This window comes from Musca autumnalis, unplaced genomic scaffold (genome assembly GCF_047663935.1).
Source record: "Musca autumnalis isolate F117 unplaced genomic scaffold, ASM4766393v1 scaffold_5, whole genome shotgun sequence".
NCBI lineage: Eukaryota > Metazoa > Arthropoda > Insecta > Diptera > Muscidae > Musca > Musca autumnalis.
Genome location: NW_027412088.1, coordinates 177,869,130 through 177,894,373, shown reverse-complemented (window position 1 = coordinate 177,894,373; position 25,244 = coordinate 177,869,130). Strand labels below are relative to the sequence as shown.

At 32.5% G+C, this 25,244-nt stretch overlaps 1 protein-coding gene across 7 annotated transcripts in view; it reads right to left on the bottom strand.

Moving 5' to 3' along the window:
* The window catches only part of alka (glycine receptor subunit alpha alkaliphile), a 73,381-nt gene that overhangs the window by 11,197 nt on the left and 36,940 nt on the right, over window positions 1–25,244 (bottom strand). For 3 of the 7 annotated variants that reach the window (XM_073992566.1, XM_073992565.1, XM_073992567.1), the window contains exons 3-5: window positions 22,963–23,039; window positions 21,188–21,287; window positions 10,102–10,256 (exon numbers count right to left, since the gene is read on the bottom strand). In XM_073992566.1, the coding sequence (XP_073848667.1) occupies window positions 10,102–10,256; window positions 21,188–21,287; window positions 22,963–23,039 (332 nt within the window). Of the gene's footprint in view, window positions 1–9,132; window positions 9,223–10,101; window positions 10,257–21,187; window positions 21,288–22,962; window positions 23,040–25,244 lie in introns of all 7 variants that reach the window. The other 4 variants (XM_073992563.1, XM_073992564.1, XM_073992568.1 and 1 more) reach the window with 3 other exon arrangements.

The following is a 25,244-nucleotide window of genomic DNA, read 5'->3' as shown; positions in this document are numbered from 1 at the left end:
GAGAGCGTAATTCAGCGCCATTTTTGTTTAAAGAGAAATGAACATTTTACAACTTTTTTGTGTACGGGAACGGTTTTTCGGGTAAAATGTGTAAAAGTCGTACAAATTTTAAAAACTTTTTGGTACTGGAACAAAGCTATAATTTATATGCATGGTACAAATACACAGGTAGCCGCATCGGCAATAGTTGGCAACATAAGATGTCAAAATTTGACATCAATTCAATGCAATTGACACATTATGTTACCATCAGCTGGCATGATAATGCTACCTGTATTATTGTACCATGTTTATATGAGAGCAGCCATGGTACAATAATACAGGTAGCATTATCATGCCAGCTGATGGTAACATAATTGGCCTGTTCCCGTACTTTATGAAGTGGTAAAAGTCGTAAAAGTTGTAAAAGTCGTAAACGATTTTCATATAAATTTTGTGTACGGGAATGCAAAATGTATAAAAGTGGTAAAAATTGTAAAAACTTTTTAGTTCTGGAACAGAGCTAATGTGTCAATTGCATTGAATTGATGTCAAATTTTGACATCTTATGTTGCCAACAATTGCCGATGCGGCTACCTGTGTATTTGTACCATGAGAGCAGCTTACCACTTTTACCAAGTTCAGCCACTGTTACCATTTTTAAAAGTAACTAGGTGTTTACACCAGACAGTTTGTCTTCAAATACAACTCTGATTTACTAACACATACATACATCTGTCTTTTGTCTCCCAGCTGTCCATCATTTTTTCACAGACAGTCGGGCTAACAAATTTTTGACATTTTCGTAAAAAAGAAGTGATATGATAATTGAAATGTGTTGAAAGCAAAAGAACATGAACAAAAACAAAATATGTGAACGGAAAACAAGAAGAAATCGATGATTTTCATTCATAATTATACAACTGTTTTTGCAGTTGTCTGGATGCGTACGTCACACAGGCAAGTTTTGGTATTTTGACAATCAATACACTAATACCTCGATTTGCGTTGTTTCGATTTGCGTTACAGATTCGAATTGCGTTACATATATAAAAAATAATATATTTGGTTTTGAATATCGTCAAGAGGACATTCATGGGTTCTTAACGTCACACGACAAAACAATTAGAAAAAATTTTTTATTTTACATTGCCTCGGAACATGCTTTACAAGGACAATCGCTCGCGTCTAATTACCGCAGAAAAATATTTTTAAAATTCACTCATATATCAAAAGCTAATTCACTTATAACCAAAGCAATTGAAATCTTTGTGGACAACGATTCAGAAAAAAGTAGCAGTAATCAAAAATAGGCTATGGAAGATACAATTAATTGTTATAAAGAATTATTTTTGCAAAAACATTTATTCGACCAAAAATAAAACAGCCTTTTTAGAGAAATAAAATGATATAAATCATTTGCATAATATGACGATTGTTTACTGAATAAATAATTTTATTATTATGTGTTTTTATATTTTAGTTAAATTTTTCGTAAAAAGACTGATTTTGATATTTTTACACACTAATAATAATATCATTGATATAGCATTTGTACCATTAAATGTTAACAACCACACTCACTTGAATTTTTAGTGCAAAATTTAGAAAAAAAATCTAAAAAACAATTTTGGAATCAATTAACAAATTCTTCATACCATGGTATAAGTACAGAGGTAGATTTAAATGAAAACAATTTATAGAACCCTTGTTTTTCCTGAATTCCTAAAACTTTAAAATTAGTAAACACAAAAGCAACAAGTGGTTTTGTTTACAATACCTTTTTTGAGCATTTTATAAAAAACGCGAACAATGAATGAAGTGTCAAAGTTTCTCCACATAATCGAATTGTGGATATGATAAAATGATTGTTTCAATGCAAAGCTGACGAATTTCTTTCATACAAATGTTCTAAAAACAATTTTAAAAATCATTGAATTTGATTGTTTTTAAAATTGTTTGGCATATTATTCCCAGTTGTTCGGGTAACTAGGGAATAACTAGCAATTCTACTGGCTACTGGTAAACACCCCTAGTTACCACCCAATCTACTCGCAATGCTATAGACTGGTGAATTTAACATGGGGATGTCATAGGAAGGGGTCTATTGTCCCCTCACTGCATTACCAGTAACCACCCAATTCGATAGTCATTTGAAAGGCAATTGTCCCCTCACTGCATTACCAGTAACCACCCAATTCGATAGTCATGTGAAAGGCAATTGTCTCCTCAGTGCATTACCAGTAACCAGTCAATTCGGTGGTCAGAAATGATAGCCCAAATCACTAGTAAGTTGTAATCAGAATACCAGTTTGAACAACACAATTATAACAGTTAATCTGTATTTTTCGAATATGCGCTAACCACGATTTATTTAATTACATGAAATGGATAAACACACATACATACATACATATATTATAAAGGACAATTTAATGTTAATCTTTAAATTCCTTGATATTGAAAATTATGCGTGAATTCTTGATACTGGGACTTATGTTGCTTATGTATATTTATTTGGTCCTGGGAATGTGCATCTCAAGTGTGCTTCAGATAATTCAGATGTACCTGAAATAAAATGCATAAAAGTTTAATAAGATAATTAAAAAATGTATTGTCCAAAAAAGTATCTATACTTACCAAATATTCTTCTAAAAATATTCATCCTTTTTTAATGTAGCCAAATAACATGTTTGTTGCATCTTTGTTTAACAATAAGTTTTTGCACATCAAACGCACCAAAAACTTTCAGAATAAAAAATAAATTTTATACAAAATGACAATACATTTATTCTATTTTGTTTTCAAAAAGAGAAATAATGTTGAAAAGAGATTACAAGAGAGAAACATTGTCGATTACACTATCCATCGGTAGTCTATAAAATAGCCAATATATTACACACCGCATTACCTGTAACTAGTAATTTGACATGATAGGCAGGGACGCCATTTTCCAGTGAGAAAAGCAAGCTATAGGTTATATTATTTGCCATTTTTGGGTGTAAAGTAACCAGGATCAATGAGTAACTAGTTACATGCCTATGTAAAAGTAGACAATTGCTATTTATTGAACAACTGGGTTCAAACAGCACACACACATACGCAGAATGTGGATATTGTTTTGACGTTTTAGGTACACTCGAAAGAAAAAAATTAAACTGACAGAAAGCTTTAGTCCCAATTTACATTGGGCGAGTTTACTTGCGGCAATTGTCATTTTGTAGGTGAGAGAGGGTGCTGAGAGGCAAAGGGTTACCATATACCTCACCTCTCTCTCCTACAAAATGACAATTGCCGCAAGTAAACTCGCCCAATGTAAATTGGGACTTAGCTAACCTTTCTTATTAAACCATGCTTCATACAAACACGGGGAAGCATGTGTTTCGATTTGCGTTGTTTCGCATTGCGTTGAAGTTTGTCGGAACCAATAATCAACGCAAATCGAGGTACTAGTGAACATGAAGTCAACTGTCCTGTCATTTGTAAACGCAGGGTAAAGAAACAGGCAAATGTTTATCTGTTAAATTCAGTGGGTTAATCTTAAACGTTTACATACACCTTTGAGATGTATACTTTTTGTTCACATTTAAATACACATAATTTGTATTTATTAGCTCTGTTCCAGAACTAAAAAGTTTTTACAATTTTTACCACTTTTACACATTTTGCGTTCCCGTACCCAAAATTTATATGAAAATCGTTTACGACTTTTACAACTTTTACGACTTTTACCACTTTATAAAGTACGGGAACAGGCCAATTGATTTGAATTTGAAATTTCAATTCTCTAAACATATATGCTCTGTTCCAGAACCTGCAAGAATCTACTAATTTTTACTACGATAACAATTTTCCCTTTATGTTATCGAAGAAAATAGTAAAAATTAGTAGATTCTTGCAGTTCTGGAATAGACCATTTGTTAGTCCCATTTTGATTTCTGCATTTTATTGTTTTTCCTGCAAAATACTTATTTAGTTTGTGATGCCAATTTAAAATGGAAAATGTAACGGACGACTCGTAATAACTTTAAAAACTGTTGGTACTTTTTTGGAAAGGGTTCGGATTTTTTTCTTTCTATTTTCTTTTACTTGAAATGGTGTAGCATATATCCAGATCGTTTGTACCGATCTACATATTACATATATACTATATATAATACAGCATATTATACTTACGCATACGGTTAATGTATAAAAAAAGCTGTGATGGTTATAACTAAAAAGGGATCTTAGACTACCAAAATTAAAAAAAAAACTAATTCATGAAATATGTGCGTTTAAAGAACATTTTGTGAGGTTATATTTAAAGAAACATACATATGCAGCCAGTAATGCACAATAATTGAAAACAAATAATACAAATTAATAAATAACAAGGGAACTCTTTTTAACACTCCATTCTTACAACTAATACCAACATTATACGTATATAACGTCATATTGAAGGCTCAGTAACAATATATACTAGGCTATGTTTACATTAAACACCATACAAATTAGATAATTTTGCCGGGCTAACCTTCTTTTTGAGGATTTATTTGACATGTATGCAATGCAAATTACATTTGAAGTCCTGTGGATTTATTAAATCTTGTTATATGTAAACGTATTATTAGCTCTCATGGCGCAATACATAAGGTGAAGCGATAAGGCCAGCTGATTTCACCTGTCAAAGTCATTGTTATTGTGAATAAATCGTATGAAAACGTTAACAACCATTTTGACAGTTGGAAGGACTTTCAATCAAAATAGTCTTGTTGTATTGCATCATTGACTTATAGCACATTTAGACTAGCCATAAATCCTCGACTAGATTTAATAAATCCAGTACAAATCCCATTGCATTTAGATATACATTTTGGAGGATTTAAATGGCAGCCAGCTGATTTTTGTTCATAGCACAATTACCAAGGTAGATGCATCAGCCCATCTCAACGAATGTGAAACGTCAAAAGAATTTTTTGTAAATTGAATTCGTCTCAAAAAAAAACATACGTCAAATTACAAATTTATTGTTTAACACTGAAAATGTTAGCACATTATGCCACTAATGCTAACTAAAGAGCAAATAAAGAATTATTTTATCGCAGTTTGCCCATCTAAAATAAATAAACGAATTGTTTTATCGTTTAGACATCGTAAATATTAGTCTTGGTTGATTAAAATCAAATTTGTACATCAAAACAAATTTAATTTTTCCGCCTTGTTTACAAATTTTTATATTTTAAATTATTTTTAGTGAAGCAATTCACCGATGCATCTACCTTGTTTCTTGTGCCAGCTTGCAACTTTTTGTATTTTCTAGCAACATGTTGCAAAAAACAGAGTTGTATACGAGGATTTATGCCAGATTTAAAACAAATCCACTCAATAGGAGGATTTATTTTTGTATGGGAAATCTGGTCGATTTAGACTGGATTTAGCAAATAAACCCTGATAATGTGCTAAATCCGGCTAATGAAGTCATATCTAAATGGGCTATTAAGTGAATTATCAGGCTAAATGTAAGGTCACATTATGCAAATATGTTATTAAAATTTGTTAAAATGAACTCCCATAATTCATTTAATATGACTTCACGTTGTCCCTAGTTTCGGGCATTGCATTTCGTGTTGCCAACAAATGAAAACAACCACATGCATTTGCTTCGCGGTGATTGGTATCACTTTTACTGGGTTTATTCTTTGCTTACAGCCTGTTTCACTATGTCGAACGAAAATGAATACGAAAGAAATACTACTTAACTCGTGTATGATGTTCAAATTTTTTAGTTGTTTCGAAGCAAAAACAAAGTCAATATTACGATGAAAATCAAAGTTTAGGTGTTTTTCGTTCTCAATAATTTTCTTTCGACATAGTGAAACAGGACCTTAAAACGAAAACGTTTAGGGCCTGTTTCACTATGTCGAAAGAAAATGATTGCGAAAGAAAAACACCTAAACTTTGGTTTTCCTGGCAATATTGACTTTGTGTTTGCGTTAAAACAACTAAAAAATTTGAACATCATACACGAGTTAAGTAGTTTTTCTTTTGTGTTCATTTTCGTTCGACATAGTGAAATAGGCTGTTATTCTGTATCCGGCCTAATAGTACGTTTACAGTGAACCGGTTGTAGTAAACCTAGCGGATTTACATTGCAAATACCATTGCATATACGTGCGTGAGATAAATCCTCTTGAAGGAGGTTAACCGAGTTAAAGATCTAATGTAAACATGACATTAGTGTACATGACTCCTTTACGTAGTATCTGAAATTATGATTATTTACAATTATTGACATGACAAAATAACAACTAAAAGCTAAATAAAGCCAATGATTTATTATAATAAAATAAAAATAAAAAGGAACACTTGTTTTTACATTACAACAACACAACACTTCACCACAATTCTTTTTTGTCTTGAAAATCTATTCTTTGTTTTAAAAAAAGATTTCTTTAAGTATACGACAAGTATAGACAAAACTCATAATCTGGGATTTTTAAACTACAATTTATAGACAAAAAGTGTGGTTATAAAGAATATTCGTTATTACGATATTAATGATCTCAATTATATATATTTCTTCTTTATAACCACTTTCGACCAATAAAAATTCAAAGCACACACACATTTTGGAAAAACAATATTTTTGTTCATGGGGTCTTAAGGGGGGGAGAAAGTGTTGTGTTCGAATTGGAATTTGCTGCAAGTGCGAGTGTGCAGTGAGATTTTGTACTTTATAACCGAAAAAAATGTTAATAAACAAAAAATTTGGGAGAGATCTTTGTAATGTGAAACCCAATTCCCTTTGGGGAGGCAACAAAATTCTAAAGAACTGAAATAAATAATAGTTTCTTTAAATAATAAAAAATATGTAGATGAAGCACAAATAAAACAATAATTGAACTGAAAAAGGTCTTTTGGAAGTAGTTGATAGATTTTGTAATTGTTTCTGTAAATATTTCCATAATAGAAACCAAAGTGGAGAATGATCTAAATCAAGAACAACTGTCACAACTGACAATTTGTGGCGCCCTGAATTCTGTCCTACCAAGGATGCCACTGTATTGTTTGTAATTTTCTCTTCGTTACACAGTCCTTTTCTGAAAACAGGAATGTCCCATTATGTTTTTAAATTGTCAATTTCATTGCATTTACGTCAAACAAATCCTCATCATAAATCCTGTGGATTATATACATACGTCAATATACTGGATTTAGGATTGTAAACATAAAGTATGTTTAGATTTATTCCATGGCGTATATGTCAAATTGAATCTACTGGATTTATGACGAGGTTTATTTGAAGTTGACCTTTATAATCGAGTGGATCTATAAAACTAAACCTAACATAATAATACGTTACTCTTATAGTACCTTTATGCTTGGTTTACATTAACGAAATCCACTCGATTTCAACTGCCAATTCCATTGCTTAAACCTCAAATGAAATCCAATGGATTTCAGATGAGTTTTCCTTTGACGTATACGCAAAGGAATTGACAGTTGAAATCGAGTGGATTTCGTAAATATAAACCAAGCATTAAACCACTGGATTTAAAACTATGATTTAATTGACGTATGAACTATAAAATGGACATTTAAAATCGAGAGGATTGATAACGCTAAACATACTATGACAGAACAATTTAATATTGCCGATTTACATTTAAAGAATTCCACTATAGAGTCGCATTTACATCAATTGTCAATTTGTTGTTGTCAGTTTTATTGAATATCTGCCAAATAAATGACGTATTTTACCAAAATCCTCATTTTAGGTGGCAGTGTAAATTAGATTTAGTAGTATGTCTACAGTTTTGAAATACAATTCAACTGTCAAATGATTACTTTCTTATGGAATTTATTCGCAATAATAAACAAATTGACAGATTAAAACCACGACACTGGCGTTGTACGTCACCTTACAAATTCATCGTGCCACTGGATTCTAGATGAGTTTTCAGTTGGCGGCTACGCAAAGGAATTGATACTTAAAATCCGCTCGATTTCCTTAATGTGAACATGCTTTGTCAATAGCCACACGCGCAAAGTTTGCGGTAAATAAAATTGTGTTTTTAGGTGAGAGCGGGGAGGAAACAGTACAGAGGGGCTCTTTCGTCTCCGCTCTCTCCCAAAAACTCAATTTTCTTTACCGCAAACTTTGCTTGTGTGACTACTGAATTTGGGACTCATTTTAGCTTTTCGCTTATAGCTCATTTAGACTAGCCATAAATCCTCGACTGGATTTAATAAATCCAGTACAAATCTCATTGCATTTAGATATACATTTTGGAGGATTTAAATGGCAGTCAGCTGATTTTTGTTCATAGCACAATTACCAAGGTAGATGCATCAGCCCATCTGATCGAATTTGAAACGTCAAAAGAATTTTTTGTAAATTGATTTCGACTCAAAAAACATACGTCAAATTACAAATTTATTGTTTAATACTGAAAATGTTAGCGCATTATGCTACTAATGCTAAATAAAGAGGAAATAAAGAATTATTTTATCGCAGTTTGCCCATCTAAAATAAATAAACGAATTATTTTATCGTTTAGACGTCATAAATATTTTTTGACATTTTAAATTATTTTTAGTGTAGCAATTTACCGATGCATCTACCTTGTTTCTTGTGCCAGCTTGCAACTTTTTGTATTTTCTAGCAACATGTTTAAAAAAGCAGAGTTGTATACGAGGATTTATGCCAGATTTAAAACAAATCCACTCAATTCGAGGATTTATTTTTGTATGGGAAATCTGGTAGATTTTGGCTGGATTTAGCAAATAAAACCTGATAATGTGCTAAATCCGGCTAATGGTGTGATATCTAAATGGGCTATTAGGCTACATTTACATTACCGTCAATAAGTGTATTGCGATTATCACAGATTGTATATATAATACATGAAGTTTAATTTCCAAAAGACCCAGGTGCTGTGTGAACATGTTGAAGCGCCCAAAAAAGTGTCTTCCAAATCTCCCAAAAAACACAATAATAAAACAAATTATGTGATTTAAACTACAAATAAAACTTGTTCATTTTCTTTAATTTTGTTTCATTGAGGCTGTTGAGGGACAAATACAAACAAAGATATGAAAATACTATTATTGCTGTTGTTGTTTCGATATGATTTTTATAATATAAATAATTTTTTGTTTGTATACTTAAAGTCTTCTTTAGATGAAAATTTTTCTTCTCTTTGTCGGTTTTATGGCGTAACAGAGAAGTTTGCTCAATGAAGGGACTTCCGAATCCTAGTTGTTTAGATTTTTGAGGATTTGAAGATTGTTAGGAAGGCGTTGTTGTTAATGTTTACAGTAGTAGTAGTTGTTGTTTTTTATATTTTACAAATTTGTTTGAGGTTAGTTTTGTTTGTTAAGAAAAAACGAATAGAATTGTTTGTTTTTCAAAAATAAAGACAATGAAAAGAAAATGGAAATTAATGTAATAAAAGGAAGATTACTTGTTAGCATTTTTTTTTTTTTTTATAAAATTGTACACAAATTAGCACAGACATACAAACAAATATTTATATATATATATTTATATATATAGAAGAATGTGATTATAAGGATTATCGTTTGAGTGACATGTTTTAAGGAGTTTGACTGAATGAAAATGAATATTTTATTACTTATAGTGCGTTTAGATATATGTACGAAATCCACTGGATTGCAAAAGTCAATTCCATAGCATATACATACGTCGAATAAAAACAACTGGATTTATGACGAAAATGCATTTGACGTATACACAATGGAATTGACATTTGAAATTTAAAATCTGTTTTAAAGAGTTTTTAGCCATGTTTACATTGTAACGAAATCGTTATAACCACACTTTTCTTTATTTAAACATAAATTTGTTAATATTTTACAAGGTTTATTTCAAATTAGTTTTACTTTTTATAATTTTTATATTAATATTAAAGCACATAACAAATAATAGCTTCAGCAACACTAGCATAGTGTTTTAAGAATGATAAGAAGCTTTAATATGTATCCAGATACTTAAACATGACAATCACCAATTAATCATTATTTTTTTACTGCCACAAAATAATGTATGCACGACTACATTACACAAAATACATAAATAACTGTAAAAAGAAACCATGAACTCTATTCACTTACCTGCAATTTTTGAATTGAGAAAATATGGATCCGGTTGCCATAGATTATCAAAAAATTCCGGCAATAGGGTGACATAATCATCTCCTTCTTCAAAAATATCATCGGATATTTCTAATCTTGATTCTAGCCATCGTTGATGTATAAACATATCTACTCTAAATAATAATACGAAAAATAAACAAGCCAAAAATATATTATGAAATAATTGTTAAATATATATACATACACAGGTTGTCGGAAAAGTATTTTGACAAATACCATCAACATTCTCTTTAAAAACATGTTTACGTTTATGAAATCCAGTACATTTCAAGTGGCAATTTCATTGCCTATACGTCAAATAAAAACTCATTTGAAATCCAGTGTGTTTCATTTGACAGGTGAAATCTACTGCATTTTCGTATATGTAAAGTAAATATAGTAAATACTTCATGTGTAACACAGAGATCAATGTCAAAACACTTTTTGGGCAAACTGTACATGTGTTCAAAAGGGATAGGTATAAAACAAATAGATATGTATGTACTCAGTTATTAATGCCTTCATTAACCTATGTATACATATGTGTAGGTTAATGGAGCTATACCTAAAACATTCCATGGAGACTTTTTGTTTTATTAATTAACCCGAAGTGTTGTTGTCCTCCTTAATTCTTGGAGCAAAAATTTTAATTTATGGATACATATGTTTTTTTATTTATTAGACCATTAAAAATAGAATTCGTAATAATAAACCACACAAAATGCTATGCCCAAAAGGGATGTAAAGGGCTTAATTGATAGAAATCTTTACGCTTATAGCTCATTCCCTTAAAACATGATTTACACTATGTACTTATACGATGATTAAGTGAAATATCTCGATTTATTTGTCATATACACTACACCCCGGTTAACTACCTCTCATAAAATTCCAAAGAAATAAGGCAGTTATGCGGGAAAGGTAGTTAAGAAAATCCCGCATAGCTACCTCATATGGTTAGTTATAAAAATTTCATCTCAAAGTTACGAAAAATCGACAAAAAACAAAATGGTGTATAGTAGAATAGTTCATTTATAGTCCAAAAATAATTAAGTTATATTATTCTACCGATAAGAAATTTAGTCATCAGTGAGCATAATATAGCACTGGACATCTTCATCACAAATCAGGTAGTCATCGAGATTGATTATCTTAGAAATACAACAGTGCGGGTAATAAACCGATAAAAGTATTATTAAATGTTCCTTTTGGGGAAAATATTTGACGGGCAAATATCCGAATTGGGTACTTTTAGAAAAGTAGTTAACCGGGACGGTTTGAACTTATTTATATGAAAAAACTTTGGGGATTTTGGTTGCGAGGCAATTAAACGGGAAAGGTAGTTAAGCACAGAGGTAGATAACTGGGGTGCAGTGTAGCCCGTTTGCACTTAACCGGATTTAATAAACCCACTGGGTTTCCAATGTCTACTCCATAGTGCAAACGTCAAACAAATCGTCATAAAGAAGGTTAACCCGGCAAAATGCTCTAATGCAAACGCCGTTATATATTGTATGTAAATGACAGCTTAAATTGAGTGGATATGATAAACCAAGCATGGTCTAAACGGGGTATTAGTAGAGTTGGCATAAAATCGATGGCACTATCGATTATTTTTTAAGAATTCAATATCGGTAGATAGTTTTGTCTATCGATATTATCGGATTAAAAACCCCTAACGTAAACTTCATTGAAATAGAGAGAAATTTCGCTGCTTTTCAGTTTCGTGGATGTGGGAAAGTAAGTCCGTAGACACACGTACAAATTTTTCAGAGAAGTAAAATGTATTTTTGTGTATTTTTATTAAATAAAAACAATTGTTTTTTTATACCCTCCATCATAGGATGGGGGTATATTAAGTTTGTCACTACGTTTGTAACTACTCGAAATAATCATTGTAGACCCCACAAAGTATATATATTCTTGATCAGCGTGCAATTCTACATCGATATAGCCATGTCCGTCCGTCTGTCTGTCTGTCCGTCTGTGGAAATCACTCTAGCGTCCGAACGGATTGACGTAGGTTGATGAAATTTTGGGAAAATATGTTATAGTTACGTAGGACTTTTGGTATTGAAAGCGGGCTATGTAGGTCCACGCTTTCGTATAGCCCCCATACAAAATGACGCGTGACGTGTCGTCGTTTTAAGGAATTTTTAAGATATTTGGCCCATTTTTCCACCGAATTGGTTGTAATTTGGTACTTTGTGTCTCCAGAGGCCAAACAATATTCCTACCAAAGTTGGATTATATAGGTCCACGTTTTGGTATAGCCCCCATATAAAGTACGCGTCATTTTAATATATTTTGAATGTATTAGACCCATTTGACCACAGAATTGGTTGTACTTTGGTATTTTGTGTCTTCTGAGGCCAGAAAACATTCCTACCAAAGTTGGGTTATATAGGTCCACGTTTTGGTATAGTCCCCACATAAGACCCCTTATAAAGTACGCGTCATTTTAATATATTTTGAATGTATTAGACCCATTTGACCAAAGAATCGGTTGTAACTTTGTATTTTGTGTTTCCAGAGGCTAAGAAACATTTCTACCATAAAATGTTTATATAGGTCCACGTGTTGATATAGCCCCCATAATACAATATCTCCCGATTTTCGATATTTTGAACGTTTTAGCCTCATTATCACACCGATATGGCTGAAATTTGGTATTTAGTCTTCTTTAGGCGTATAAAACTTTCCCCCAGAAATTTTTAGGTATAGGTCCACGCCATCATATAGCCCCCATAGAACGGTACCTTCCGAATTTCGGTATTTTGAAGGTTGTGGCCACATTAATCCACCGAAATGGCTGAAATTTGTGATGGAGGGTATAAAAAGTTCGGCCCGACCGAACTTAACGCTTTTCTTACTTGTTTATATATCAGTAAACTGCTTGTGCAAAATGTCAACAAAAATAGACATTTCTCCCATTTTTATTTCCAAATTAATAATAATAATGTTCCACAAACATCCCGGGCGGCACAAGGGAGACGGCGTGTCTTACGACACCACTTGTAGAGAAGTTTTACATGGCTGAAATACTCAGGAAATGTCGCCAACATTACTGAGCATTTCCAAATTAATTAACGACATTATCGATAGTTATCGTTTTGTTTTTGAATTGAAATATCGAAAATATCTAATGTTGGGAATATCGATAGTTCGCCAGCTCTAGGTATAAAGTCTAATCCCCTTGGGCAGAACAAATGAAATGTTATTGAGTTATCCATGGTAGAATAATGTATAAGTAGGCCACAGCTAACAGGTGATTAATTTCTTTCTTATTATGGCCTATTCTGTCAAAAGCAGGGTTGACATTTATTAATGTTGTTGACATTACGCAAAATAAAGGTAGATGTATCGGTGAATTGTTCAAAAAAACTTCTGCTGTAACACTATAGCTTTGTTCCTTTACGCTAAAGTTTTACCATTTTTAACTCGGAAAGCGTTCCTTAACCCCAAAAAGTCGTAAAACTTGAAGCAACATTTAAGAGAGAGCATGCCAAAATGGCTTTCTCTTTTATTACTTTCTGCTCGACAAATTTCGTGGTGTAAAAAGTGGTAAATCTGTCAAACTTCTGATATGACATTTCTTTAACAATTACGGCAAAAGAAAAAAAAAGAAAACAACGCGCCCTGTTAAAGTAAAATAAAATAAATATAAATAATAAAAAATTTAAACCAGTGAAATAAAAAATAAAAAACAGTGAAAATTTAAATATAAATAATAAAAAATTTAAACCAGCGAAATAAAAAAACAGTGAAAATTTTGTTTGTTTGTTGTAATTTTTAATAAGCAGCCATATTTGATATTTTGACTTTGCTGCCAGATCTACTATTTTCCGTTTCTTTACTTTTTTACAAATTTGTCAGTTCTCTCTTTTGCTACTTTTACTATTAAAAAAGTAAAGGAACAAAGCTTATATCTTAAAATTAAGAACAATGACAAAAAATTTGTATTCGCGTGGCAAAACTTATGGCCTGTTCCCGTACTTTATAAAGTGGTAAAAGTTGTAAAAGTCGTAAACGATTTTCATATAAATTTTGTGTACGGGAACACAAAATGTGTAAAAGTGGTAAAAATTGTAAAAACATTTTAGTTTTAGTTCTGGAACAGAGCTTTAATTGTTGATTTTTTAATAATAAGGCCAATACCTCATGGTACAAATACACAGGTAGCCGCATCGGCAATTTTTGGTAACATAAGATGTCAAAATTTGACATCAATTCAATGCAATTGACACATTATGTTACCATCACCTGGCTTGATAATGCTACCTGTATTATTGTACCATGCAATACCTATATACGGACGTATACCCAGGGCGTGAGTGGTGAAAAAAGTAAAACACATGTATTCTTATGAGAACTACCGAAATACGTCGAGCGTATACTTTTTGTAAGTTGAAAAAGTTTAACTTTGACAGAATGTTATTGTTTGTATGTGTGTGTGTTCATTGCAAAGGAAAATTATTTGTTTTACGAATGAAAACATTTAAGTAAGTTTCGGTCGCGTATTTTGTGTTTTAAATGTAATTTGGAACTCGATTTGCTACCAAACTCCTGTTTTTGTAGAAAATTGTTGTTTGATTGGAAAAACAAATAAATCAAATTTAAAAAAACAAAGGTTTGGTAGTAGCTCGAACGAATTTTAATTCGAATCGTCTTAGTGAAACAGGCAATAAGGGCCTGTTTCTGTATGTCGAAACGAAAATGTGTGCGAATGAAACACACCCAAACTTTAGCTTTCGAAATATTATTACCTTTGCTTTTGCTTCAAAACAAAAACAAATTTGAAAACACACACACGAGTTTGTAAAAACTTTTTAATTCTGGAACAGAGCTTTAATTGTTGATTTTTTAATAATAAGGCCAATACCTATATACGGACGTATACCCAGGGCGTGAGTGGTGAAAAAAGTAAAACACGTGTATTCTTATGAGAACTACCGAAATACGTCGAGCGTATACTTTTTGTAAGTTGAAAAAGTTTAACTTTGACAGAACGTTATTGTTTGTATGTGTGTGTGTTTTGTATTTTAAAAACAAAAGCCCAACAAAACATGAAATCCAATTAGTTGCAAAGGAAAATTATTTTACGAATGAGAACATTTAAGTAAGTTTCGGTCGCGGATTTTGTGTTTTAAATGTGATTTGGAACTCAACGTATTTGGGTAATACGGACGCTCAGAGAGCGTTGTTTTGTTAGTCCCAATTTACATTAGGCGAGTTTACTTGCGGCAATTGTCAGTTTGTAGGTGAGAGAGGGGGCTGAGAGGCAAAGGGTTACCATATGCCTCACCTCTCTCTCCTTCAAACTAACAATTGCCGCAAGTAAACTCGCCCAATGTAAATTGGGACGTAGGTTGGTGAAATATTTGTGTACGTCCCGTCGTTATTTAGGTTTAGCAGTAATGTATAGGTAGGCACAGTATGGTGGAATAATAAGGTGTTACATCGATAACAATAATCGGACCATTTACCAGACCAAACGTCAAAATTTGCGAACAAATGTGCCAAAAGCAGGGTTGTTGTTGACATTATCGATGAATTGTTCAAAAAAACGTCTGCTGTAACACTTTGTTCCTTTACGTTAAAGTTTCTTAAAGTTTTACCATTTTTAACTCGGAAAGCGTTCCTCAACCCCAAAAGGTAGTAAAACTTGAAACAAAATTTAAGAGAGAGCATGCCAAAATGGCTTTCTCTTTTATTACTTTCTGTCAAACTGCTGATTTGACAACGCGCATTGTCAAAGCAAAATAAAATAAATATAAATATTAAAAAAATTAAACCAGTGAAATAAAAAATAAAAAAACAGTGAAAATTTATTTTGTTTGTTGTTATTTTTTAATCAGCCATATATGTTATTTTAACTTTGCTGCCAGATCTACTACTTTCCGTTCCTTTACTTTTTCTGCAATTTTGACAGTTCTCTTTTTTCTACTTTTACTATTAAAAAAGTAAAGGAACAAAGCCTATATCTTAAAATTGAAAGCAATGACCATGGTGTAATAATAAGGTGTAATACCAAGTTTACACTTACGCTCCAAAATCCACTGGATTTCGCGAAATCCTGAAATACATCCTGGTGTTTACACTTATTTTTTTGTTGATTTCAAACATATCACAATTATCAAGGTAGATGCATATGCGCAGCTGATCGAACATGAATTTTCAAAAGAAGCTGTTGTAAATTGAATTAGTCATCAAAAAAATATGACAATATAGAACTTTATTGCTTTATTTCGAAAATTATCTATATATCATATTAATTGTGTATAATACTAACAAATAAAAAAATAAAAAAAAAATTATTGTATCGTTGAAACATCATAATAATAAATTTTGATAGATAAAAGTTGTGTTCAGAACCTGCAAAATATTACTACTTGCAGTAGTTTTCCCGTTTAGTGCTACAAATGCGTTCCCGTACTCCGAAATCTAGCAAGACTTGCACTTCTCTTTAAACAAAAATAGCGCTGAATAACAAACACCCTCTTCCCCTTTTTTTCTGCTATACAAATTTGGCATAGTAAAAACTAGCAGTATGTTTTTGTCATCTGAATATGATAGCTGATACATTAATTTTGACATTTATGTTGGAGTTTTGCAATTTCCGTCATTTTTTCATTCCCGTATTTTTTAGGAAATGTGTATGGGAAAGCAATTTTTGACAATTCCCTCGTCTTTCTAACATTACCATTAAAAGAGTACGTGAACACAATGGAAAATAGCCTTGTAACAAATTAATTTAATATTTTATTTTCCCATTGTTTACACATTTTGATACTTAAATTTTTTGTTGCAACAATTGACCATCTACCTTGTTTATTGTGATACGTGAAAAGTGTTGCAACTTTTGGTACTTTTTTAGGCAAAAACAGTGTTGTATATCATGAGTACTGTGATTTCGATGTTGATTTCGCTAAAATCACGAAATGAGATGATTTCATTTGTGTATGTGAAATCATGATAAATTTTGCTTGATTCCGCGCGAAATCACGAAACGCTTTCGAAATCACGAAACGACGCCGAATGTAAACCAAGCATAAGAGACAATCATACGGCTTTGAACTTTTTTTATAAACTGCATTGTGAGAATTTAATAAATAGATGTCCAATCTGTTCTATTTAGTGCCGCACAATAAATATATGAAGTTTAGAATGTATGTCCCAATTTACATTAAGCGAGTTTACTTGCGGCAATTGTCAGTTTGTGGGTGAGAGAGGGTGTTGAGAGGCAAAGGGTTACCATATACCTCACCTCTCTCTTCATCAAACTGACAATTGCCGCAAGTAAACTCGCCTAATGTAAATTGGGACTATCACATTATGTATAGAGCATGGCACAATAATACAGGTACAGCGGCAAAAACAAGTTTAATGGCCTGTTTCTCTAAGACGATTCGAATTCAAATTCGTTCGATTTGCTATCAAACTCCTGTTTTTGTAGCAAATTTTTGTTTGATTGGAAAAACAAATAAATCAAATTAAAAAAAAAAAAACAAAAGTTTGGTAGTAGCTCGAACGAATTTTAATTCGAATCGTCTTAGTGAAACAGGCAATAAATCTTTTTATTTATTTCTTGTTAGACTTATGCCAGACTATGAAAATTTTCATTGAAAACGTTTTGCCATTTTCTTCCAAATTTTCATTGGCGTCTACACACATATATGAAATCATACGAAAATTTATATATTTTTATTGCTTTGCATTGGTTTGAGAGTTACGAATTTAAACACAAAGAATAATTTCAGATTACAGAACCTTGTGTACAGAGTTTCACCTCCTTCACACCTCTTACTTATAAACTCATTTTCATGTTAATGAAAATTTTCATAGTCTGGCATAAGACTAAACGTTTCTGAACTGTTTTGGAAAGACCCTAGTATTAAAACGTTGCCATTGACATTTCCCATAAAATTATGTTGTTATTGTAAAAAATTAAAATTAGTTGTTGTAATTCATGCAAACACCTTATATTATTAAACCATGGCAATGACAAAAAAATTGTATTCGCGTGGCAAAATTTAATTGTTGATTTTTTAATAATAACTCTTGCGAAAAGTACGGGAACGGAAATATTACAAATATTGTGAAAATTGTAGCCGACGTAGCTACAAAACGGATGCCAGCAACCACGATGTTACTCTAAAGCCACACGCTGAAACTTTCATACGAAACTTTCCTATTATTTTGGCGTTCTTAGGTCGAGTTCCCCAATACAGTAATTTTATAAAATTGCTTTAGTATGGAACTCGATCTATAAACGCCAAAATAATGGGAAAGTTTCGTATTGGGGGTACAACTTTTGCTATTTGTGGAACACTTTTCTAGCAATAATATTCTGAAGCACAGCTCACTAGGCGTTTACACTAGACAGTTTGTCTTCAAATACAACTCTGATTTACTAACACATCCATACATTTGTCGGCTGTCTTCCAGCTGTCCATCATTTTTTCAAAGACGGTCGGGTTAACAAACGCAGGGTAACACAAACCCGTAAAAGGGAAATTGTGAGTTTAATGAAGATCTACCATCTCCGAAAAAGTTGACAATTGTACCAAAGATATGAATGAGGATGCACGCGGTTTTGTGTATTTCAGGGTATTGCGAAAATAGTTCATGGTCGGTATATTTTGTGATATCTTGTTTGCCTTTTGAGATATCAAAAATATATTTTACACCGTTAAAAGACAACTACTGAAGAATATAAATCCAGCAGTTTACAACTTTTACTACTTTTGCCGGTTTACCATTTCCAAAAGTAAAGGAACAGACCCTTTGTTAATTCTCCGAAATAAAACGCATTCTACACTTGCACTTAAAACAAGGGTTTTGAGAGTTTACGTCATTTATTTGGCAGATTTTGTGTGGAATTGACAACTTAAATGATGCATGTTTTATAAAACATGTTAAATGTAAAATGCGTTTAATATTTTAAAAACAAAATTATAAACATTTATTCATCAACACTTAAGGCCTGGGTACATAAGCTGCCTCGCCTTCTTGCCTTGCTTGCTTCTGATAAAAGAATAAAAAAAGAAAAGTGCAACTTAAGGCCTGCGTACATAAACTGCCTCGCCTGGTTGCCTTGCTTTCCTACTTCATTTCTGACATAATAAAAATAAAAGAATAAAGAAGGCCGAGCAAATTTCAAACCTGCAAGCAGGGGAGGTACCTTATGTACCTGGGCCTTTAAGGCCTGGGTACATAAGCTGCCTCGCCTGCTTGCCTTGCTCTCCTGCTTCATTTCTGACATAATAAAAATAAAAGAATAAAGAAGGCCGAGAAAATTTCGCACTATGTTGCCCTTTTCTTTTTTATTCTTTTATCAGAAGCAAGCTAGGCAAGCAGGCGAGGCAGCTCATGTACCTAGTAGGGATACGCAAGTCGATTTTCGAGTAATAGACTCCTCGATTCTTTGATTTGCAGAATCTAAAAATCGGAATCGAGTTTTGACTTCATAGAGAATCGAAAGATCGATTTTCTATTATGATTCTTCGATTCTTGCAGTGGGAATCGAAAGATCAATTCTGTTTTGATTTTTGATGTGCCACATTGGTAAGAGCAAGACAACTATATTATATTAGGTCTGTACGATAACTCAAAAGTTTGTACAAATTTGTGCAAACTTTTACAAAATTCTGTTCGATAACAAACTTGTTCAGTAGAAGAGAAATGAGAGCACTTGCAAGTAGTTGCAAGAACTTGCATATACTTTTTACTTGCGAAGTTATCGAACAGGCCTATTATTTCTTGTACTGATGAACAAAGTTAATCTAATACTATGTTTACATTTACGAAATCCACTCGATTTCATCTGTCAATTCCTTTGTGTATACGTCAAATGAAAACTCATTTGAAATCGATTGGATTTTATTTGACGTTTGAGCAATGGAATTGACAGTTGAAATCGAGTGGATTTCGTAAATGTAAACATAGTATAACGGTACGGCAGTGTTAAACGCGAAACATTCATTGTACACTAATGGCCCCGGCACATACGGTACGTTGTGCGTCGCGTTACAACAACCACATGAAAACTTCAAGAACAAACTTGGCATCACTTACATTTTTTCATGTGGTTGTTGTTCTTAACGCGTGACGCAACGCACAACGTACCGTATGTGCCGGGGCCATAAAACGTTCAAATTTTCAACTAAGGAGCCATCTCGATCGAACTATTATTTTATCCAAGTGAGTTCTAAGTAAGAATCAAAGGATCGAAAGATCGATTTTTGATTCCTACGTAAGAATCGAAAAATCGATTTTTGAGTTCTAAGTAAGTATCAAAAGATCGAAAAATCGATTCTTGAGTTCTAAGTAAGAATCAAAAGATCGATTTTTGCTTGGTAATACGTATCCCTAGTACCTAGGCCTTTACACATTTAACACATTTTGCACATTTTTTCTTCAAAATGCATTCCCGTACACCAAAAATAAAATAAAAAATAGCTTTCTCTTTAAAAACGTTTTTCTTTTCCTTTCTTTGGGCGAGCAAAAATGTGTAGCATGTTTGTAGGCTTCTGATTGGCTCACACGCAGACTTTGACATTTGTTCCAGTTTTTTTGACGTTTCTGCCATTTTTCCGTTCCAGTACATTTTGGAAAAATTTATATGTTGAACCAATTTTCGACGGTTTTCTCTTTTGGCATATTTACCAATAAAAAAGTACTGGAACGAAGCTCATATTTGACGTATATGCAATGGAATTAATTGAATCGCCTGCAGGATAATCAGCAAACAATATAAGACAATATTTAGGGGCATCAAAAGAATATTTTAAGGAGAATGTAGCTTAAAGTATGCATCTCAAGATGTTGGGAATAATAAAAATAAAAAAACATTTTGAATTATAAACCTCCATGGAATGTTCTATGTATTCTTTACAAACTTAGAGTACGTTTACACTAAAGAACTCCAGGGCATTTTAAACTGTTAATCCTTTGGATTTTTAATGAATTTTTTGGATGTATACGCAATGGAATTGACAGTTGAAATCCAATTGACTTCTTAAATGTGAAAATACTTTGAGTAATAATACTAAAATCAACCTACCGAAAGTCCATATCCTCTACATTAATTGAGTTTATATCTACAACAAAAATACTAAAATCTACTGTAACTGGAGATCCTTTTTTCGAAGGCGGTCGTATTTCTGAAAAGAGAAAGGAAAATAAAAGCAATAATAAAAAATGTATTAAAAATACTACAAAAGTTTATAAAAAAAACTATAAATTTTTGGCATAACAGTGAAATGATCAGATAAGCCAATAGAGAGAAAGACAAATAAACCATGGTCTTTGGAATGTCATTGGCGTTTTCCAAACGATTTCATGCATGACGGAAATGAGTGTGTTGAATAAACATGACCCTGGATAAATATTTGCTTGTGTGTGTTTTTTTTGGCTATTCGCTTCTTCTAGCTTGCCACATGAAAATCAATAAAAGTTCTTCACATTGAAAAAGCAGAAACTGTTGTTTCATCCAAAAAACTTGGCATTGGCTGTGGCAAGGACATGTTATTGTTGTTGTCGTTGCTGTTACAAGTTATTGTAGTTTGTCGTGTTTGTAGTCCTTTAATGAAGTAGGTGTAAATTGTTGAATAACCTAACCGGTTACGGACACACACACATACACATATTAATTTAGCCAAACACCACCTTCAATATAGAAGAAAATAAATTGTTCTCTAAACGTTTCTAGCCCTGACGTTCTTTCGTGTTAATAGTCATTATCAGGGATCACAGTGGTGGTCTCTAGATTTTTTTTATTTCGATTTTTTCACTATTTCCGGTCTCAATATCCCAATGGTGGTGTTGAGCGGGGAAAATAATAATAATAACAAGATGTGTTAGGATTCTGCTCCAAAACAATTTGAAATATTTATAATTAGTCGCGGTCCACACTAGATTGAATTTCATTAAAAATTGATGAAATTAGGCGTTCTTATCGAATTCCCCACAACAGCAATTTCATGATTTTACTCTACAATGGAACTCGATCTAGAAACGCATAATTTCATGAATTATTTTCAATGAAATCACTCTAGTGTGGACCGGTACTTAATTTAATATTGTTATGATACATTTACGAAATCCAGTGAAAATAAACTGTCTATTTTATTGTGTGTACTACAAATAAAAACTCGTCTCAAATCCAGTGGATTTAATGTGACGTATACGCAATGACATTGCAGTAAAGAAGAAGGAATAAAAATAGACTCCATCTTATGAGGAATGTTTCCCCTTCATCCATTTTGGTTTTAGTTACAATTCTCAAATATTTTCTCAAAATTTTGTGCACTTGAACTTCTACGAGTACGCTGACACGTCTTGTTACTATTGTTATATTTTTATTTTAATCATTATTATAAAGTTTTAGTTGATTATTATGTGTGTGTAAAAGTGTAAAAGGTGGGTGAACGTGTGTGTGTGTCTGCCTCAGTTGACGATTATTTCCCTCAGCTCCGTGAGTATAATCACAGCAAATGTATAATAAGTCCTTGAACAAAGTGTCAAGTTCAAAACTCTAACAGTGAAAAAAGGAATTCCAGTAGAGGACGAACACACACAGCAATAGACATTCACATAATATACGCACACACACCCTTACAATGAAATGGTCGTTAATTAATTTACTCAAGAATAGGATTTTCAAAGGGTTAGGAAATACTGTGGGAAAAGAAAAAAGATACGATTCTTTTCCCTTCCACTTAGAAGGGTTTTTAAAAGCTCCTTTTGGTAGTGTGACAAAGTGAAGATTGTCGGAATTGACTTTGACCTTTAATACATGTCATAGGATGAAATTAATGGAGATATAGCGGAACTTACCCTTGACATAATTGGGAGGCAAAACAACTCTCGGCTTGGCGGTATAATTTACATGTGCTTCTGATGATTCGGTTAACCTGAAATTGGAAATATAAAAAGTGCTTATAAAAACAATGTTATCTCAATGTAAACGTAATATTAGAGTCTATACTTATCATACTAGGCGTTTACACAAGACAATTTGTCTTAAAATACAACCCTGATTTACTAACACATATAGCCTGTTCCCGTACTTTCTAAAGTGGTAAAAGTCGTAAAAGTTGTAAACGTCGTAAACGATTTTCATATAAATTTTGTGTACGGGAACGCAAAATGTGTAAAAGTGGTAAAAATTGTAAAAACTTTTTAGTTCTGGAACAGAGCTATATATTTATCGGTTGTCTCCATGGCACAATTACCAAGGTAGTGTTACCACACCAGCTGTTCGAATATGAAATGTAAAAAAATTGTTTTTGTCGTAATTTCCCCAACAACGTAAAGAAATTTTTGACATAACTTATTCAAAATTTTACGATACCACTACCTGGGGCTCAATTCGGTTTCTATGAAAATGTGAAATGAAAACTTTTATAAAGGAGAAAGCTGTCAAATGAAAAAATTATAAAGGAAAATTTTTTCATTTCAAACTTTCATAGAACAAGAATCCAGCCCCTGGTAATTGTGCCATGGTTGTCTCCCAGCTGTCCATAATTTTTTTCACAGACAGTAGGGGTAAGTAGGCGTTAACACCAGAGAATTTCTCTTCAAATACAACTCTGATTTTCTAACACGTACATACATTTGTTGGCTGTCTCCCAACTGTCCATCATTTTTTCACAGACAGTCGGGATAAGCATTTTTTGACAATTGACATTTTTTGTAAAAATAAGTGAGATAACAATTGAAATGTGTTGAAAACAAAATAACATGAATAAAAACAAAATATGTGAATGGAGAACAAAAATAAATTAATGACTTTTAAGGCCTGGGTACATAAGCAGCCTCGCCTGCTTGCCTTGCTTTAGAATAAAAGAATTGTTAACGTCAAAGTTAACTGTTCTGGTCACCCTATTTTCAATTTCAAACTTTTAGGTTTTTACTCCTAAATCTGCATCTCTCTCTTTGTACTAAGTGTACAAACCTATTGGTCTTTGCTTTTCCTTTATTGTACATAAACTTCACTTGTCTTTTAACCTGCAAACATAATCGTTGTTCCTGGTAAGATTAGTTTCCAAAACCACCAAATTTCCTACAATAAATACTCGTATTGTTCAATTCTTCGCATAAAAATCTTTGTTTTATTTCATTCTTTTCTTTTCATACCATCCCGAGAGGAAATTCTTCCTAGTTCGAAGAAAGTTTTTCCATTTCATCGCAACAATTAATCATCCCAGTTTTTCAAAGAAAATCCAGAGTTTGGCATTTTCAAGAATAAAGAATGCCGAGCAAATTTCGAACTGGCTTGCCCTTGTTTATTATTTTATCAGAAGCAAACAAGGCAAGCAGGCGAGGCAGCTTATGTACCTAGACCTTTATTCATAATTTTACAACTGTTTTTGCAGTTGTCGACGCCTGCGTCACACAGGCAAGTTTTGGGGTTTTGACAATAAATACATGAACTCAACTGTCCTGCCGATTGTGCAAGAAAGAAGGTGATACAATGATAACAACTGATGTCTTCATTTGCTGTCAAAACATATTTTTATTCAAAAATAAATAACAAATAACTTCTTAATTTAAACTTTGCGAAGAATACTTTACCATTTTCTTCTGCCTTTTGTGGATATTACGCGCAAAACAATTTTCACAGAAAATAAAGACTACGACCTAAATTAGCCTTTTGGATCACATTCTTAAATTCGCCTTCGTGTAAAATAGTAAAAGTTGCAAAGAGCGAACTGTCAAAAATTGATATCATATGTCAATTTGTGCACAAAATAAGGCAACCAAAAATGACTGAAACGGAAAAATTGGAAGAAATGTCAAAATCAGCGTACCAGCAAATCGGAAACCAGCAAACATGTTACAAATTCTTGATCTCCCAAGACTCGAGTCACACTAAGAATAATTTCAATGAAATTTTGACATGAAGGTAAAAAAAATGTAAAATAAAACGACCTGTTTGTTTCATACGAATGTTGCAACAAAGCAAAATTGCAGAACACATGAAATCGTGTACACTAGTTTGTGTTTTTCCCAAAAAATGCAAAGTTTCATGTCAAAATTTCACCGAAATTACTCTAGTGTGGCCCAGGACCAATTTGGTGGTGTAAAAAGTTTCAAAAAATCGCTATTGACGCTGT